General features: G+C 41.9%; 1 protein-coding gene across 1 annotated transcript in view; it reads right to left on the bottom strand.

Annotated features, from left to right (window-relative positions):
• The window catches only part of ZFAT (zinc finger and AT-hook domain containing), a 128,762-nt gene that overhangs the window by 84,707 nt on the left and 23,826 nt on the right, over window positions 1-20,229 (bottom strand). The window contains exon 3 of the mRNA XM_060681824.2: window positions 15,629-15,895. Coding sequence (XP_060537807.2) covers window positions 15,629-15,895 — 267 coding nt within the window. The remainder of the gene's footprint in view (window positions 1-15,628; window positions 15,896-20,229) is intronic.

Raw genomic sequence — 20,229 nt, forward strand, 5'->3', positions numbered from 1 at the left:
GAGGACCCAGTTTGTAGGGGCAATAAGCTGACTTCGTATAAAATATACGAAGTATGAAGGCTATTGTAAGCCACCCTGAGTCTCCAGAGAAGGACGGCATATAAATCAAATTAAAAATAAAATTAAAAAAAAGAGTGAGTTGGGTGGCCATAGAAATTTTTATAGATAAATAAATAAACACAAAAGACAAATTACTACAACAAATACAAGAGATGGAAGAAGCCAAAAGCTTCTCAGTACGATGCTTTCATTTTTGATCTGCCTGATCTCTTCCCCTAAATGGTCCTTCTTTGCTTCCCTTCTCCCTAGTCAGGTGCTCGTGCTGAACCTATCCTCAGATCAATAATATCCATTAATTTGTGGAAGGCATTCATTGGCAACATGCAACGGTGTTAAAGCAATTACCCGGTGAAGGATTTCACGGCTTGGTCTTATCATTCCTTTGTTTTAATTCCTTTTTAATTAAGTACTTCTAAGAATGTGACACAAATGGGCCAGAATGGAGAGAGGTAGTTGAATCCTGACATCTCGTGTGCATAATTGGTTATTTGTAGAAGACAGTGAATTATAGAGGTGAAATTCAGTTTTTTTAGGCAAACCAAGGTAAATTTGTAACCGCTGTGCCAACGTAAAGAAATTGGTTTAATTCGACATATGGGACAAATTTATTTGGCAGTGCAGCTCAGAGACAAAATTAGTCAGCAAGTACAGTCTGCCGAGATTTGTGAAGGTGTTGACAACATGATAGTCAGTGCGTGCTTAATCAGTGCGTTTGAAAGGTTTAAAAAAATTGTACAGATTAAACACAAAAGCAAGTGACTTATTTCTCTGTTTGGCTTTATGAAATGACGAGACGCTTCCTTCTTTCAGAGGCAGAAAAGACGTACCTCAGAAATGGATAGTTTACAAACTGAGGACAAGCTATCTCATCAGAAGGGCTGACAATGTAAGAGACCCTTCCCCAAACGACACGGGATTTTCCCAACAACAATATGTTCATAAGCAAACCACAGAGTGGAGATATGTGAGGCTGGAAGAAAAGATCCATCTCCCAGTTGCTGTGGTCTACAGCAGGGGTCTCCAACCTTGGCTGGCTGAGAAATTCTGGGAGTTGAAGTCCATGAGTCTTAAAGTTGCCGAGTTTGGAGGTCCCTGATCTACAGACAGGAGAAATTAAAGCTCAATAATTCACAAGCATTTTGCAACTTTTATCCCCATTGTTCGTTATTTGGACAAACTTTAAATCTAGGAAAAAAAATTTGTACAGGTAGTCCTCTACTTATGATCAAAATTCAACCCAAAATTTCTGGTGCTAAGTGAAATATTTCTTAAGTGAGTTTTCCCCCATTTTACAACCTTTCCTGCCCAGTTCGTAAGTGAATCGCTGCAGTTATTAAGTTAGTAACACGCTTGTTAAGTGAATCTGGCTTCCCCCATTGAGTTTGCTTGTCAGAAGTTCACAAAAGGGGGTAACATGACCTTGGGATACTGAAACCGTCATAAATATGAGTCAATTTCTAAGTGTCTGAATTTTGATCACATGACCATGGGTTCATGGGTGCCGTTGTAACTTTGAACGGTCACTAAGTGAACTGTTTTAAGTTGAAGGCTACCTGTACTGGAAGGATTTACAGCAGTGTTTCTCAACCTTGGAAGCTTGAAGATGGGTGGACTTCAACTCCCAGAATCCCCCAGCCAGCAGCGCTGGCTGGGGGATTCTGGGAGTTGAAGTCCACCCATCTTCAAGCTTCCAAGGTTGAGAAACACTGGTTTACAGCATCTGAGTAAACTATTATTATGCATTACTGTCCATTCAACAAATTACAATCTGACCAAGGTATAATTTAGACAATTGTCATTAAGCAAATAAGATTAGCTTTGTGAGTAAAGAGTCCTCAACTTATGACCGTAATGAAGCCTGCCCATTACAATCATACGCCATAACGGTTGTAAAATGGGTTGGCACCGCAAAGATGGCGGCTGTCAGTGCTGGGCAAAAGTCTTTTACAACTCTTCGTGTTGTGGTTGTTAATCGAACCAGTGGTTCGCCGTGGGTGTAGTTTTGCCGGTCATAAAATGGGGCCACATGACCAGTGGTAGGATTCTACCAGTTCAGACCAGTTTGCTTGAACCATTAGCTCCAACTTTCAGCCATGAGCGAACCAGTTCGCTCCGATTTTGAAGTGGGCCCGCCCGCTGGCCCCTGCGTTATACTCACCTATATTTCCGTTTCCGAGGCCCAGCTGATCGCGGCAATCCATTGTGCCGCACCTCAGCTGTTTAGTGAACCAGTTGTTAAACCGGTAGGATCCCACCCCTGCACAGGATGCTCCAAGCATCCATAAATGAAGCTGTCTTGTTGAGCACCCTACGTTGGGTGGGGGTGACCATGGAGGGGGTGCCGAATGTTGGAACTTTGAATTTAAGTCGCAAATTTCCTTTTCTAGATTCATCGTAACTCGAGAATAATCTATGTACAAAGTCAATTTTTAGTAGTAGGTTACAGAATTACAGAATAACAGAGTTGGAAGGGGCCTTGGAAGTCTTCTAGTCCAACTTTCAGCTCAAGCAGGAGACACTATACCATTCCGGACAAGCAGCTGTTCAATCTGTTGTTAAAAACCTCCCATGATAGAGCGCCTAAAATTTCTCAAGGTAAACAGTTCATCTGATTAATAGTTCTTACTGTCAGGAAATTTCTCCTTAATTCTAGGTTCGATCTCTCTTTGATAATTTTCCATCCCTTATTTCTTGTCTTGCCCTCGGATGCTTTGGAGAACAGATCAACCCCCCTACCCTCATCTGTTAAGAGCCCCTCAAATATTGGAAGGCTACTATTATGTCACTCCTTGTCCTTTTCTTCATTAGGCTGGACATACCTAGTTCCTGCGATCACTCATAAAATGCATCATATGTTTTAGACTCCGGTCCTGTTAGGATATGGTTTGAGCCTAACAAGTTGTCCAGGTTGTCCAAGTTGTGTTCTGTGACTTTAATATGAATATGTATTGTGTGACTTTAAGGCTTTACTGCTGAATCATTGTAATGCTGAGTCATACTGTAATTAGATAATGACTGGTTGTGAGAGTATTTAAGCAAGGTATTGTAACGTGTTCAGTTGCTGCTATGATATGCTGCCATTGTGTATGAAGCTGATGTGATATGCTACCAGAGTATGATATGCTGCCATAGTGAGGAGTTGCTATCTGCTAATCATCGTTGGATGGATCTGCTACCATCGTGGTTTGTGAATCAGAGTGAGTTTGTTATTCTAACCAACTACTGTTTGTGTGGTAAGAAGATTTTGTATCACTGGACTGATTTAACTGGCAAAGACTTGGAATTTGTTTAAAGACTATGAGACTGTTTTTCTACTATAAAGTAAGCTTTTGATAAACCAGTTTGCATAACTCTTATTCATTGCTCTCAGCAACGTTTCCTTGTGCATTTACTCTGCTGGTTGGTAACACAACACCAATATCCTTAACAGGTCCCATAATCATTTTTGTTGCTCTTCTCTGCATTCTTACTAGAGCAAGGGTCAGCAACCGCGTGTGGCTCTTTCATCCCTCTGCTGTGGCTCCCTGTTGCTGGTCGGCTCCACAATTGATAGGGCTTTCGGTTAGGACAGGTAGAGGAAAAAGGATGCCGCACTAGGAGGAGACTCTATGGTGGCGGAACCGACTTCCAGTCGACAGAGGAAAAAGGACACCATGCTGGGAGGAGACTCTATGATGGAGGAACCAGACTTTTGGTCAGCAGAGGAAAAAGGATGTCGCGCTAGGAGGAGACTATGATGGGGAAACTGGACTTCTGGTCAGCTCCAGAATTAAACAGGTGCTTCCCTTTAGGACCTTTGTGGGTTTGAATATTTAAGGTTGCCGACCCCTGTCCTAGAGTGTTAGCATCTTTTTTTATATTCGTCTTATTCTATTGTTAACCACTTTATACACTGGACTGAAAAGGGCGTCTAATATCATGTGGCTTATGTGCATATATTGCCACGTCTCTGAAAATAAGCACTATTGTCGGGAGGGTGAAATGTATTCCTGTCTCTTAACTTCTATCACCGAAGCAAACTTTTTTTGGGGGATAACCAGCTGTGACAGTCCTAAACTCCCATAATTTCCAGCTAACGTGGCCAGGAAAACCCCGATGCTTTTATACAACATCAGGAAAGGTTAGACTCAAAACAAATGTTTTTGCAATAGCATTTCATTCTTCGTCTTGCAGCGGCCTGATTGAGATGAATAGTCTTCGCTTCTGCTCCCTCTTGCAAAGGAACATTAAGCAATCAGTTTGAACAGCTGGCACTTTGATTTGGCAAACTAATAAACTGACCTCATGTACCCAGATTTAGGTGATTTAAATCCAATGCAGCGTGCACAGAGTAATTTGATGCCGGGCTGCCTGTATATTCAGATGGCATTTGCAGGATGCCTGCATTTCTACTGATGATAAAGGCAGCTGTCAAAGACATGAATCACTCTGTTCATTTCAAGCTAGACTGTTCATCAAGCCATCAAGATTTTCTCTTTGGGGTTCCTAATTAGAGACTCAGCTGCGTAGTGTGCATTCTTAATTGGAGAAGGTCCCAGCTGAATGTTTAGGACATATATTGGTCTCTTAATTGTCATGATTCTTTGGTGTGTTTGAAGATTTTCTTTTTTTTTAAAAAAAAGAAAAGAATGGCATTGGTTTTTATAATGATCATCGTCTCGATTTAAACACGGGAAAGTTCTCGGATCAGGTTTGTACAAACCCAAAGATTCTTTTAAAAGCACATTGAGTGACGACTCAAGAGATTTCGGTTTAAATGGATCATTTGCTTTGCTACCAGGGCTGGATTTTCCTATAGGCTAACTAGGCTTCAGCCTAGGGCCTCAAGATCAAGAGGGGCCTACATTCAAATTGTTAGCAAAATTAAAATTACACTTTCACTATAGGTGAAAGGGCCTCATAAGTGGAATAGCCTAGGGCCTCTTTTCATCTAAATCCGGCCCTGTTTGCTACCCTTTTAAGGTAAATGACAATTAGGATGTTGGGCACCTAGTTGATAGTTGCTGGGGTTTTTCCCCCTCTTCTAGAATTTTTTTTTTTTTTAGATTTATCTCACCTTTATCACTTTATAAGAAACTCAAGGCAATGAACATATCTAATACGCCTTTCTCTTCCTGTTTTTCCCATAACAACAATTCTCTGTGGTCAGTTGGACTGAGAGAGTGACTGAGTCACCCAGCTGGTTTTTATACCTAATTTATTTATTTATTATTTATTTTTTAGTTCAATTTATATATGCCGCCCTTCTCCGGAGACTCAGGGTGGCTTACAATGCATTAAGCAATAGCCTTCATACTTTTGTATATACCTGCTTAGTAGGGCTTTTTGGGCCCCCCTGAGTGGTGTTCTTTTTTATACAAAGTCAGCTTATTGCCCCCACAATCCGGGTCCTCATTTTACCTACCTTAGAAAGGATGGAAGGCTGAGTCAACCTTGAGCCTGGTGAGAATTGAACTCGCAGTAATTGCTGGCAGCTGGCAACTAAGTGCTACTTTAACAGCAGCAGTTTAGTCCACTGCGCCACCAAGGCTCTTAATGTTAGACTACAACTCACAGTCTCCTAGTGATCGGCCCAAAGTCACCCAGCAGGCTTTCATGTGTTAGGTGGGATTAGAACTCACTGTCTCCTGATTTCTAGTCTGGTGCATAACCACTACAACTACATAACCAAAATGGCTCAGATGAGACAAATCATTTTGCTGATCCTCCAAGAACAAAGAACGTGGAATAGACCAGGGGTCAGCAACCTGCGGCTCTGGAGCCGCATGTGGCTCTTTCATCCCTCTTCCTGTTGCCGCCACAATTTTGAGAGGAGCTTCCGGTTATGGGGAGGAAATGCAACCCAGCAGACTAGGAAGAGACTCTATGGCAAGGGGCGGGTTTTCCAGTCAGCTCCACAATTGATAGGGCTTTCAGTTAGGACAGGTAGGGGAAAAAGGATGCCACGCTAGGAGGAGACTCTATGGTGGGGGGAACCGGACTTCCGGTTGGCTCCAGAACTGAATGGGGGGCTTCCTGTTAGGACCTTTGTGGCTATAGTAGCTAGACTCGCTTATCAACAGAGATTTTGGGCTCAATTGTGGTCGTACATTGAAGACTACCTGTACAGCAGTATTTCCAGGAAGGCTCCGGAAAAACTGAACCATCCTCTGTTAGCACTGTCTCCTCAAGGACCAAAGCTGCAGAATCTTACCTCTTCAACAAACACAGATGTTACAAATGACTGTTAGTAGAGCTCCTGCTGTTACAGCTGTGGAGCAACTCCCCTCAACCCCCTCAGAGAGAACTACGAGGCAGCAAGGGAGATGTTTCTTGTTGGGTTAGTGTGCAAAATCAATGCACCCTCTAACCCATCTGCTGATAAGAGAACAATACATGTTGTCTTCCCTAATTATCTGTTTTACGGGAGACAAATAGATTATTAGCTATCCGAGATGTTTCTAAGCTGTATTCTTGACACTCTGCTAAATTATTATCTTGTGCTATGTGGGTTTCAGAGGGAAGGTCTAGGCAAACACTGGCACATACCATCTCACACTGGGTGGAATTTGGAATTGACCTGGGACATACCACAAGGATGTGATTTTTCTTTGTTTCTTCATTCGATTCTATCCCGCTTTTGTTACTTTATAAGTCAAAGTTGAAGAGCCTCGGTGGTGCAGTGGACTAAGTGCTGTTAAGTGCTAGCACTTAGCTGCCAACTGCCTGCAATTAGTGCAAGTTCGAATCTCACCAGGCTCAAGGTTGACTCAGTCTTCCATCCTTTCGAGGTAAGTAAATTGAGGACCCAGATTGTGGGGGCAATAAGCTGACTTTGTATAGAACAACACCGCTTGGGGGGGGCAAAAGCCCTAATAAGCAGGTATATACATAAAAGTATGCAGACTATTGCTATAATGCATTGTAAGCTGCCCTGAGTCTACGGAGAAGGGCGGCATATGAATTGGACTAATAAATAAATAATAATAAATAAAGTGGTGTATATACATAATACTACTTCCTCCCCCTCGTTTTTCTGACAACAAGAACCCTGTGAGATGAGTTAGCCTAAGACAGTGTGAGTGGCCCAAATTCAACCAGCCAGCTTTCATGCCCAAGGCAGGGCTAGAACTCACTATCTCCTGATGATTGGCCCAAAGTCACTCTGCTGACTTTCTTCCCTAAGACTGGACTTGAACTCACAGTGTCCTGGTGATTGGCCCAAAGTCACCCAGCCAGCTTTCGTGCCAAAGGTGGGACTAGAACTCACAGTCTCCCACTTTCTAAGCCGGCAACTTAACCTTTAAGATGAAACCGGTTCTTAGTACATATTTCACAGATCACCTAGGTCTTGATCTTCCTAGGTGGCTCAGTGGCTAAGACACTGAGCTTGTCAATCAGAAAGGTCGGCAGTTCGGCCGTTCGAATCCCTAGTACAGGTCTCCTGCGTGAGCAGGGGGTTGGACTAGATGTCCTCCAAGGTCCCTTCCAACTCTGTTACTGTTAACCTCTTATGGAAAGAACCCTTATTTCCCAACCGTCTAAGCTAAAGTTATGATTTTCACAAAAAGTATATCTTTCAGGAAATAATGATTATGGATATTTCTCTTATATGTTCAGAGGAAGAATGTATTAGGGGGTCCAAGAATCAAGAACAACAAAATCCCATGGAAAGCTGTGGGTAACCAGAATTAGGAGTGGGCTTATACTTAAGAAACGATGCACATAGAGTGGACATATAGGTATGTACTGGCCTCACCCAGAAGTTCTTATATCGGATCCATTCTACGTGTTATCTTACATGCAAATATATTTCCCGTTCAGACATCCATCAGTCCTGCTGAAACACTGACAAAAAAGGAACCCCAAAGCAAATCCAAGTCTCAAGCTTAAGTTTTAAATGTTCACCTTGAGGGTCAACGCAGCACCAAAAGTTCACATTTAATATTCCAAATTAATTTGGAGTAGTGAGGTGCAAATCCCCCAGGCTCTGACTGTAATTGGATTGCCAACCGTAGGCATCATTGTCAAGTATTAGGGGGAAAATTGAAGCAGTGCCTTTTGAAAAGAGATTTAAATTGCTTGGCCAGACTGTAAATACATCCATGTTCTCAATGTTGCCGGGGAATTATAGGATGGACGTGAGGGTTTCTTACACCAAAAATTCAATCCATGGGTGATTTAGGTAGTCAGGTCTCTCGGCAATCTGCTCACCTTTAAAACCTACTGCAGGAATGTAGCAGCAGCTCCTCTGTTATCTTCTCACCCGATTCCACCCTGCTGGGTCCCTGCAGATCTTGTGTTTCCTACCTATGGGGCCTTGGGGGTGGGAGCTGGAGAATGGGTGCCTCAGGGGGTGGAGGAGGCTTTAGGAGGTTCAGGGCAAACTATGGGTGAGCTGAGGAGGTGCTGCTGTATGAGCCCAGGCCTCCACTAGATCTTCTGTGCTCTGCTTAATGACCAGAAGCAGGAGAACAAAGATTGTGGTCATTGAGCGAGGAGATCTTTTGGGTACCTCGTTTAATGACTACCATGATTATAATGGGTAGTTGATGATAGATAGATAGATAGATAGATAGATAGATAGATAATAGATAGATAGATAGATAGATAGATAGATAGATAGATAGATAGATAGATAGATTCCAACAAGCAACCAGTAATGTTGTAAGGCCTGCCAGAATTCTTCCCGCTCTGCAGAGGGTGGCTAGCAGTAGGGCGAGAGAGAGGATCCAGCCAGAAGACAGGCTGAGATCTCAACTAACAATCAAGGGTGCTGTGATGCCTACCAGAATCCTTTCCCCTCTACAGCAGACAGATAATAATAGAGAATCTGAGAAAGCTGGGCCTGTAACACGAAGCCAAGCAGCTAGGAGGAGGAAGCAGGAAGAAAAACTGCTGTCCTCCAATCGGGACACAGAGTTGCAGGCTAGCCAGCATACGTCAGCAGCAGCAAATATAGATAAGCGACAGCTCCGGCCCCCGTAACAGAGAACCCATAGCTTCTAAACGAAACAAGAGCCTGAAGATGACAGGGTTGTGAGCCTGTCGAAACGTTGCTATAAGAAAAACTTTTAAAGTCACCGGTAGGGTTTTAGTTGAGGTTTTAAAGGACCTTGCAGAGTGCTCTGTAAGGATTTTTAGAAGATTTTAAGCTGGGATTTTAACCAGAATTTTAAACATTTTAACCAACTTATTTACAATGACGCGGGAAAACACCCGAGATTTTAATTTTTTGCATAGACAGACAGACAGACAGACAGACAGACAGACAGACAGACATGTTGGGTGGGTGGGTGGGTGGATGGATGGATGGATGGATAGACAGACATGATGGGTGGGTGGATGGAAGGATGGATGGACAGACAGACAGAATGGATGGATGGGTAGGGAGGGAGGGAGGGAGAGATACACATACATACATGTATATATACATATACATACACACATACATATATACATAGATAAATAAATTCCATTTTTAAACTTCTGCACTTTCCTTCAATTTACAGCATGTGAATGAAAAGTGCTGTCAGCTTCTGGAGAGCAAGGCTTAGGAATTCAAATAAAAGATTTATAAAATCAGCATGCACGCTCATAACACAGCTGAAGCTTAACTAGGCCTAAGAATGTAAAGCATGGCTTTATACGCGACTGAGTTTAATGAACGACAAAAACTTTGCATTCCAAAACAAATTTCTGAACCTTAAACTCCGCAGGATTGTATTTCAATGTATGCAAGTGGTAACTCCAGGGCATTTGCCTGCCAGTTATATCTGTAGGTGTAGAGAGCCAAGGAGATGAGCTTAAGGCATGTATCAATAGTCCTCGACTTATGATTGGTTGCTTAGCAACCGCCTGAAGCAGTGGTGGGTTTCAAATTTTTTTACTACCAGTTCTGTGGGTGTGGCTTGGTGGGCATGACATGGCTTGGTGGGTGTGGCAGGGGAAAGATACTGCAAAATCCCCATTTCCTCCCAATCAGGTTATAGAAAAAATGTTTTTAAAAGGAAAAAAAGCTTCTGCCGATCAGGCAAGTCAGCTGGGATCGTCAGAGGCTTTAAAAGCATTTTTTTCCGCTGAAGAGGTTGTAGAAAAAATGGTTTTAAAAGTTAAAAAAAAAAAAAGTTGGCCACGCCCACTCAGTCATATTACCCACCACCAAGCCACGCCCACAGAACCGGTAGTAACAAATTTTACATTTCACCACTGTCTTCCATGCTACGAAGCCTGGACCACTAGGTGAATCCAGGGGTTGGCATCAAATTCCGTATAGGAAGGCCCTGCATTACGGGCTGCTCGAAATTCATTTTTACTGCAAGGGAACTCATCCCCACATGTGTTTCTGATAATCTCATCTGGTGACACTTCTATGTGTATTTGTGTCATGAGCACAACGGGAGGCAGTGGGTGGGCCCTTATTCTGAAACATGTGGCCAGGGGGCAAAAAAAGAAGAAGAAGATTTTAGAGTTCAGCATTCAACAACCTTCCAAGCTACTTCTGGATCACCTCTCCTTCAGCGATATCTTTCCTGTCTGGCTTTTTTTTTTTTTGTCTGTCTGTTTCTCCACAATTACTAGCTAGAACTGGCCCAGTTTCACGCTTCGTTTTGTCAGCTTCCCCACCTTCCCACACACACCGAATTCGATCCAGTTCTGTTCAGCTGTTGGGAGGCTTATCTCACTGATGGACAGAGTCCAGAGTCCCTTAACATCAGTTCTTTCCAACCTCCAGCCTCCTTGCCAAAACATTTTTGGATGTTTGGTTGGAGAGAAGAAGGAGAAGGAGAAGGAGAAGGAGAAGGAGAAGGAGAAGGAGAAGGAGAAGGAGAAGGAGAAGAAGAAGAAGAAGAAGAAGAAGAAGAAGAAGAAGAAGAAGAAGAAGAAGAAGAAGAAGAAGAAGAAGAAGAAGAAGAAGAAGAAGAAGAAGAAGAAGAAGAAGAAGAAGAAGAAGAAGAAGAAGAAGAAGAAGAAGAAGAAGAAGAAGAAGAAGAAGAAGAAGAAGAAGAAGAAGAAGAAGAAGGAGAAGAATTATTTCCCACCCTACATGGAATCATGTGTTTGCTTTGGTCAGAGGAGCAGTTTCCCCCTTCGTTTTACTAGTGAATAGAGATGCTGATTTATTTATTTTTTAAATTTAATTTATATGCCGCCCTTCTCCAGAGACTCAGGGCGGCTTACAATGTGTTAAGCAATAGCCTTCATCCTTTTGTATATTTATACAAAGTCAGCTTATTGCCCCCACAAACTGGGTCCTCAATTTACCTACCTTAGAAAGGATGGAAGGCTGAGTCAACCTTGAGCCTGGCGAGATTCGAACTTACAGTAATTGCAGATAGCTGGTGTTAATCACAATGCTATCAGTCTGCTGAGTCACCAGGCCCTCTTAACAAAGTAGAAACTTATTTTGGCTGGAAAAACATGCTAACAGTCTTTGTTTGAAACAAAAGAAAACCACAAACGAACACAAAAACAAAACAACACAACACAACAACAAAGCTTCCCCACCCAATCACTACTTCAGACTTTTTTGTGTTTTTAATAAGCACTTAGGACGAGATACACCTACCCTGTTTCCCCGAAAATAAGACATTTTAGGGGAAACAGCCCAATCGGGCTTTTGAGCACATGTGCTAAAATAAGCCTCCCCCTGAAAATAAGCCCTCCCTGAAAATATTTAAACGCAGAGCTAAAAATCAGGTAAAACGGCAAAAGGAGTCCCATCTTGCTCCACGCGCCCCAAAATAATAAGACCTCCCTGAAAATAAGGCCAAGTTCTTATTTCAGGGATCAAAAAAATATAAGACAGGGTCTTATTTTCGGGAAAACACAGGTAGTAATGCACAGAGTATTTATTTTTAAAACAAAGGCACTAAACCCGATTAGAGGTAAAGCTTTATACGTGTTACTCCTAGGAAGCATTCAGATGCGACAAGGGGCACAGCCTCTAAATGAAAAAGCCAGGCGACCTGATATAGGTAGTCCTCAACTTGCAACAGTTCATTTAGTGACCATTCAAATTTACGACGACCCGGAAAAAAGTAACTTACGACCGTTTTTCACAGCTGTGATCTTTCCAGCATCCCCATGATCATGTGATCAAAATTCAGATGCTTGGCAACTGGTTCATACTTATGTTGCTGTGTCCCAAGGTCATGCGATCACCTTTTACGACCTTCTGAGGAGCAAAGTTAAAGGGCAATATAGATTCACTTAACAACAGGGTTACTAATTCATCAACTGCAGTGTTTTCACTCAACAACTGTGGCAGGCAAGAAACGTCATAAAATATCTTTATCTAATATCGCAAGTTCTAAAATGGACAGCTAACATCAAAAATGTCATCAAAACAGCACAACAAAGAATGTTCTTTCTGCGCCAACTCAGGAAGCTCAAGCTACCCAAGGAGCTGATGATTCAATTCTACAGAGGAATTATTGAGTCTGTAATCTGCACCTCTATAACTATCTGGTTTGGCTCTGCAACCCACCAAGACAGACACAGACTTCAGAGGATAAGTAGAACTGCAGAAAAAACTATGGCTACCAACCTGCCTTCCATTGAGGACCTGTATACTGCAGGAGTCAAAAAGAGGGCTGTGAAAATATTTACAGACCCCTCACATCCTGGACATAAACTGCTTTAACTCCTACTCTCAAAATAATGCTCTAGGGCACTGCACACCAGAACAACTAGACACAAGAACAGTTTTTTCCAAACACCATCACTCTGCTAAACAAATAATTCTCTCAACACTGTCAAATTATTTACTAAGTCTGCACTACTATTAATCTTCTCATCGTTCCTATCACCCATCTCCTCCCACTTACAACTGTATGACTGTAATTTTGTTGCTTGTATCCTTACGATTTATATTGATATTGTTTCCTGATTGCTTATTTGTACCCTATGACTATCATTAAGTGTTGTACCTTATGATTCTTTTATGTACACTGAGAGCATATGCACCAAGACAAATTCCTTGTGTGTCCAATCACACTTGGCCAATAAAAAACTCTATTCTATTCTATTCTATTCTATTCTATTCTATTCTATTCTATTCTATTCTATTCTATTCTATTCTATTCTATTCTATTCTATTATCAGGCAAAACTCACTTAACAAATGTCTCACTTAACAACGGAAATTTCGGGCTCAATTGTGGTTGTAAGTTGAGGACTACCTGCATATGCTAAGGCTGTGCAGGGCTTTGGATCTAATTTCCCAAAAGTGGTAAGAGCAGGCAGGGGTAGGGACAGAACACATGTCTGCCTTTGTGCTGCCGTGTGATCCTGGGCAAAAAAGCAGCTGTAAACAGCTGGAGACTTGCATTACATCAATGCACAGACATGCTCCAAAGCCTCTTGTAGAAATCAACCCAGATCAGAGTGCTATATTTGATCCAAAACTCAGAGAGCAATCAGAGGTGGTATTCGGCCGGTTCGTACCAGTTCGAGTGAACCAGTAGCGCAGATTGCGGGTGGGACCGCCCCGCCCACTTGCCCCGGCTCTATGCCGTCCTATTCAGGGACGTTTTTGAGGCCAGGCGCAAATGTGGAAGGCACACGCGTGAGCAAAGCGCATGCACAAAAGCCCGGGCGCATGTGCAGATGGCGCGCATGTGAAGCGAGCGTGTGCGCGCACAGCGAACCAGTGGTAAGAATATTGGCAATCTACCACTGGAGGAAATGCTGGTTTATCGATGATGTATTTTCTCTTCCAGGTAACAGAAAAAGAAATGGGATAAGAGTCAATGTGGGCCAGTTTATGGTGTGAAACAAAAAAAATAAAGGAATGGAAAGAAGTGACATAAGCACACACACACGAGAGAGAGAGAGAGAGAGAGAGAGAGAGAGAGAGAGAGAGAGAGAATGGGGGCTCTGACAGCTATCAAGCCTGTGAAACTTTAGTTACTAATGAGTACTTTCAGTTAGTCGTTAGTCACCAAAAGGTCTTGATGAAAAAGCATAAAGTATTAGTTGGCATGCTAACCTAGCAGTTTGAAAGCATGCAAATGAGAGTAGATTAATAGGTACCACTTCAGAGGGAAGCTAAGAGCGTTTTGTGAGCTTGGGCTTAAGAGTCACACTGGCCACATGATCATGGAAATTGTCTTCGGACAATGCTGGCTCCCTCGGGCAAGAAACAGAGATGAGCAACGTGCCCTAGAGTTGGGCACAGCTGACAGGGAAAACTTTATTAGCTGGCCAGCCGCTCCAAACCACAGTTCACATTTTCACAGTTATATCTAACTGACCCACCAGAATGGATAGGGAGGGAGGCTATGTTATGGGTCTCCTCTCCTGAAAAATTCCATCTAGTGCAGGGGTGTCAAACACAAGGCCTGCGGCTGGATGCGGCCTGCAATGTGGTCGGATCTGGCCCGTGGGGCCGTCCTGGAAAATGTAAGGGGCTGGCCCATGTCGCTTCAGCCCGGTCTACCCAATGCGAAGAGGAAACATCAGGCTAGCATGGCTTCGGCCCAGTCTACCCAATGTGAAGAGGAAACATGCCAGCAAATTGGGGAGTGGTGTCAAGGTGGCTGTTGTGGCCCCGCCCTCTGAGCCTATCCCATCGGAGGAAGAAAGCTCCGAGCATGAGGAAGAGGAGTCAGCCAGGCCTCCCTCTCCAGGCCCCTCCCCTCTGGCACTGTCTCAGGTGCCGGCCGAGGGAGAGGAGATTAGCAGGGAGACAGGTGTCTCGGATGAGAGCGAGGGAGAGACATCATTCCTGGACGCACGCCTCCGAAGGCGTGATAAACGATTGCAGCAGCTCAGGAGGCGTGCTAGGGATTAGAACTGAGTCACTGGACCACACCCCAGAGACTATATAATAGAGTGTGGTGGCCAGTGATCCTTGTGATGAACAAAAGTAAACCTTGGATAGTCACTAAAGCCTCGTCCGAAACGGCTGAGAGGAATAATCCTGTTGGACTCTTGTACGCTGAGTATATCTTTCTGTTTTCTGTGGAAATAAAAGCACTTGGCAGACGGTGTGTATATCGCTGCCAAGTTGGAGATAAAGACCTGGGTGTGTTCCAAGTGCTTCCTTAACCCTCGGCTGGCTGTGTTTGTGTGTGTGTGTGGACGGGGACAGATCAGTGGCCATGCCCACCCAGTTGATCAAGCCCAGTCATCCCCCCACCCCTCCAAGGTCAACCACAGCCCTGATGCGGCCCTCAATGAAATTGAATTTGACATCCCTGATCTAGTGGGACCAAGAAGAAGGGCCTTCTCCGTGGTGGCTCCCTCTCTGTGGAACATCGTCTCTGCAGAAATAGGATTAGACACCACCTTGATACTCTTTCAAAAGGTTCTGAAGATACGTTTTTGCCACTGAGCCAAGGAGACCCCATACAAAGCCATTAAGTGGGTGGCTTGATTTTGTTGGCAGGGGAGTGAGGCTTTATTAGACTTTTGTACAGGGGATTTATTTCTGTAAGTCGCACAGAGTCAGTGTGACTGAGTTGGGTAGCCATATATCGGTAAATTCCCTTAATAAAGAAATAAAACTCCCAACAAGGCAGCTTTCTACGTGTCTACTTTTCACTCATCTTTCAATCAGGCACCGCAACACAACTTCAGCTCACCTGAATCCCCTTCTTCTTCCAAGTCTTCATTCTTAACGAGAATACAGATGTGCTTTCGTAGCTGTCGAGAATTAGAGAACTTCCGGTTGCACTTCTGGCATTCCAAGTTGTCTGCGGGAACATCCGCCAGTCCTCCTCCTTCTTCGGGTCCCGGTTGAACACTTTCACTTGGAGCAGAGGTGGTGTTTTCAGCCGATTCCTCTTCAGCGTAACATTTCTTGGTTGATCCTTTGGGCCTTCCTCTCTTCCTTTTCACAACAAGCAGTTCTGTTGGAGTAGGGAATGGCAGAGACATTAATCACTTTACAGGGTTATTCTGGGCTTTAATGAGTATGTATTGAATAAACTCACAGCAAAGACATTCCAGGAGATTCTCACCACAAATGATTTTATACGGCCGAGAGTCTTCGGATTGTATTTATTACAGGGTGGTCAATTAAATTACGAAGCAAGCCAATCCTATTTAACACGAAGACTCGTTATACATTCTAGGCATTTGTTGTATTAGTGACAAGTCACACTAAAATCTAAACAACTGAGCTTCTTCCTTATGAATCAGCATTAGTGCTTAGCAATTACCACTTTAAGGGAAGATGGAGACTCAAATACTAGTGAAGGCTGGAAACAGCTAAGAAAAATATGCTACTCGCATCAGGAAAAATAAAGATTTGTAAGAGAATGTTCCAATTTTGGAGGGGCTGCCACAAAAAGACGAGGGGGTCAATCCAGGGGTGAAATCCAAAATTTTTCCCTACCGGTTCTGTGGGCGTGGCTTGGTGAGCATGGCAGGGGAAGGATATTGCAAAATCTCCATTCCCACCCCACTCTGGGACCAGCCAGAGGTGGTATTTGCCGGGTCTCTGAACTACTCAAAATTTCCGCTACAGGTTCTCCAGAATCTGTCAGAACCTGCTGGATTTCACCCCTGGGTCAACTTATTTTCCAAAGCACCAGAAGGCAAGACAAGAAACAATGGATGGAAACTAATCAAGGAGAGAACCAACCTAGAACTAAGGAGAAGGTGAAAACAATTAATCAGCAGAATGCCTTGCCTTCCGAAGTTGTGGGTGTCCCATTACTGGAGGCTTTTAAGAAGAGACTGGACAGACACTTGTCTGAAATAATACCTATATTATTTAGTCTTCTGCTTCTTCTGCTAAGCAAGGGATTGGACTAGAAGACCTCCAAGGTCCCTTCCAACTCCGTTATTCTATTTTAAAAATGAAAAATATGGACACAAATGTTTATCAGGCCTTGTGAGTGAGCTGTTGCCTTGGCTGATGTTTCACCTTATGGATACTCATTCCAAAATTACCCAGCTAAGGAAAGGATTTCTCAAAAAAGAAACGATTGGGAACCAAACCAACTGGATTCACACACAACGCAGGAAGCCAAAATCATAGTTTGGTTCGGTTTGGCTTCAGCATCCCGAGTTAACCCAACCTATGGTCTATAACTGTGAGCTGTGATTTGTATGAGCCTCACCAGCTGAGCTTGCAAATGCCTGCCCCAAAAAAACAAGGCATGGTGCAACGTGTGAACTCATCAATGTATGGAAAAAGCAATACCTCAGGGAAACATCTGGAGAAAAATGATGGATTAAGATGGTTTAGGTTTTAGCGGAGCAGACATTTGGGGTTGAAAATGGAACTTTACCTAAGCAAGGGGTCTCCAAACTTGGCAACTTTCAGATTTATGAACTTCAACTCCCAGAATTCCTTAGCCAGCAATGCTGGCTGGGGAATTCTGGGAGTTGAAGTCCACAAGTCTGAAAGTTGCCAAGTTTGGAGATACCTGGCTATGCCACAGTTGGAGTTTTTCATAAGCGTGCTAGCTTCACCTATCTCACCTTTTAACTACTTTTATTGGAAATGGCCTATAAATTGCCTTTTGGCCATTAAGACCTCCAAGAAAGACAAGTTTTATTACACTGGGTGATTTTCTTTCAACCTGCCCTGAAAGAAGATTTATGTAAGTTTGAAAACTTAAAAACTTTTAATTTCTTCGAAAGAAGCAGTCAAAGATTGATTAGAAAGGAAAGTGTTTAAATGGACTAAAGGGCCAGATTGAGTGGAAACAAGATTTTGAAAAAGTTGTAAGTATATTTCCTGTTGTTGTGGTTTTTAAAATCTTATTAAAATATATGAAAATCTGAGCTTAAGAGTCAGTAATCTCTTCCTGGGAAATGTTCTGTTTGAAACAAAACACGATAAGAACAGATCTTGAAGGCGGGTTACTAGAGGCAACCAGAAAGAATTAAAGATTATAATTAAATGAGAACTCCCACTAATACAGAATGGAGAAAAAAAATATATTAACTCTGGAAGAAGTTAAGGATATTTGGCAACAATGCACTCAGAAGTTACTCTTTAGACTGATACAATAAAAATGGATTAAAAGAAGAGAGAGAAGGGGCATAACTGAATATCAAGGTGTTTTCGATATGGATTTAATTAAAACTAACAGGTTACGTACATATTGACAAAGCACAACAAATGAAACTGGCTGAGATTTCCATACTCGCAGAGGAGATGCAAATAATAAACCAGAATAATGATTTGGATATGTGGATTTTAACTCAGAAAAATGACTTGGCTAATTTCCTTACTTTGGATTTACAAGAAGATGTGTTATACCTATGAAGGAATTCAGGAGAAAAGAAAAAAGAAGCCAGCTTTTAGGATATTACCTAAAAGGAATAATTAAAACCCTTAAAACAAAAATTAAGGTTTACAAAGTGGGCCTATTTGATCAAGGTTAAACTGTATATCAGCCGCTTTTTTTCTAGCAGCTTTAATGGGATTTCTTTGAGTAGGAGTGAATGAGACTTGTTTATAGATAAGATATAGGAAAAAGAGTTTTGTCATTAGAGAAAATGATAAGCTATGATATTACAACTGAGGGGAGATGAAAAGAAGATGATCAGAAATTAATTTGTGGTGTATTATTTGAAGGGATTAAAGATTAATAATTTCAATTTGTTCTTTCGAGTGGCTCTTAATGGAATTTTTCTCGATTTACTTTGACAGCTGAAGTTTTAAAGATTTGTTTATAGATATAAGACATGGGAGGAAAAAATGTGTATGTGTGTGTATGAAAATATTACAATAAGGTGTAAAAGAAAAGAATTATGAAATTGATTGACGGTACTTGTTTAAACTATTGGAAATGTTTAGACTTATTGTATTCTTGCAAAATCACTGTCATCTTATCAAGCTTTTTAGAAGAGAAATTCAGCTAGGAGCTGCAAATTCCCCCTCCTCCCTCCTTTCTTAGGTTTCAGGTGCTGCTCAGCCATTTTAATCTAAAACTTGATCAGGGAACAAAGAACGGAGAAGAAATGTTTTCCTCTATACTTCAATCCAAGGTTATAAGAAAAATTCAATAGAAATAAACTCCAGCTATTTTGCAAATTCAAAAAATACAGAAATCCAGTGTGAGAGTCTAAAAACTCTTCACATATATACACACACACCCACACCCAAACGCCTGTTGTGCTGTCATACGGAGGGGGCAGAGGTTACCCAGAACAACATATATCAAAAAGGAAAAGAAAAAAGAAAAAATGTTTAGGCTTATTCTTGATGAAGAGGGAAGATCTATCTATCTATCTATCTATCTATCTATCTATCTATCTATCTATCTATCTATCTATCTATCTATCTATCATCTATCTACCTACCTACCTACCTACCTACCTATCTCTATCTATCTATCCATCCATCCATCCATCCATTCCCCTTCTGACCCTTTTCTCCTTTTTGCACTATATTTTCTTATTTATGTTTTTCTTGGTTTGTATGTTTTTTTATCCATCCATCCATCCATCCATCCATCCATGCCTGCCTATGTCTGTCTGTCTGTCTGTCTGTCTGTCTATCTATCTATCTATCTATCTATCTATCTATCTATCTATCTATCTATCTATCTATCTATCTATCTATCTATCTATCTATCTATCTATCTCTTGCCCCTTTTCTCCTTTTTGCACTATATTTTCTTATTTATGTTTTTCTTGGTTTGTATTGGTTTTTTATCCATCCATCCATCCATCCATCCATCCATCCATCCATCTATCCATCCATGTATGCCTGCCTGCCTATATCTATCTATCTATCTATCTATCTATCTATCTATCTATCTATCTATCTATCTATCTATCTATCTATCTCTTGCCCCTTTTCTCCTTTTTGCACTATATTTTCTTATTTATGTTTTTCTTGGTTTTTCTTGGTTTTTTATCCATCCATCCATCCATCCACCCATCCATCCCCCTCTCCCCCCTTTTCACCTTTTTGCACTATATTTTCTTTTTTACATTTTTCTTGGTTTGTATTAGTTTATCTTTGTAATTTTAAACTTCAATAAAAAGTATTTTTTTAAAAAAAAAGGAAAAGAGATGCCCCAGCCTTTCTGTTTTTCAGTCCCAATCTATGTCTTCCCTAGTTAGAACTTAAGAGAGCTACAAGCTTCCCCTGATTATCAGTCTAGCTAAGACTCCCTCACTTTTTTTTTTAAATAAAATAGTTTTACTGTATGTTCATGATTAGGCTTAGAAGAAAGATCATCATCCAATATTGGTCTGCCTGCTAGGAAAACTG

This window comes from Pantherophis guttatus, chromosome 3 (genome assembly GCF_059756535.1).
Source record: "Pantherophis guttatus breed Tessera chromosome 3, ASM5975653v1, whole genome shotgun sequence".
NCBI lineage: Eukaryota > Metazoa > Chordata > Lepidosauria > Squamata > Colubridae > Pantherophis > Pantherophis guttatus.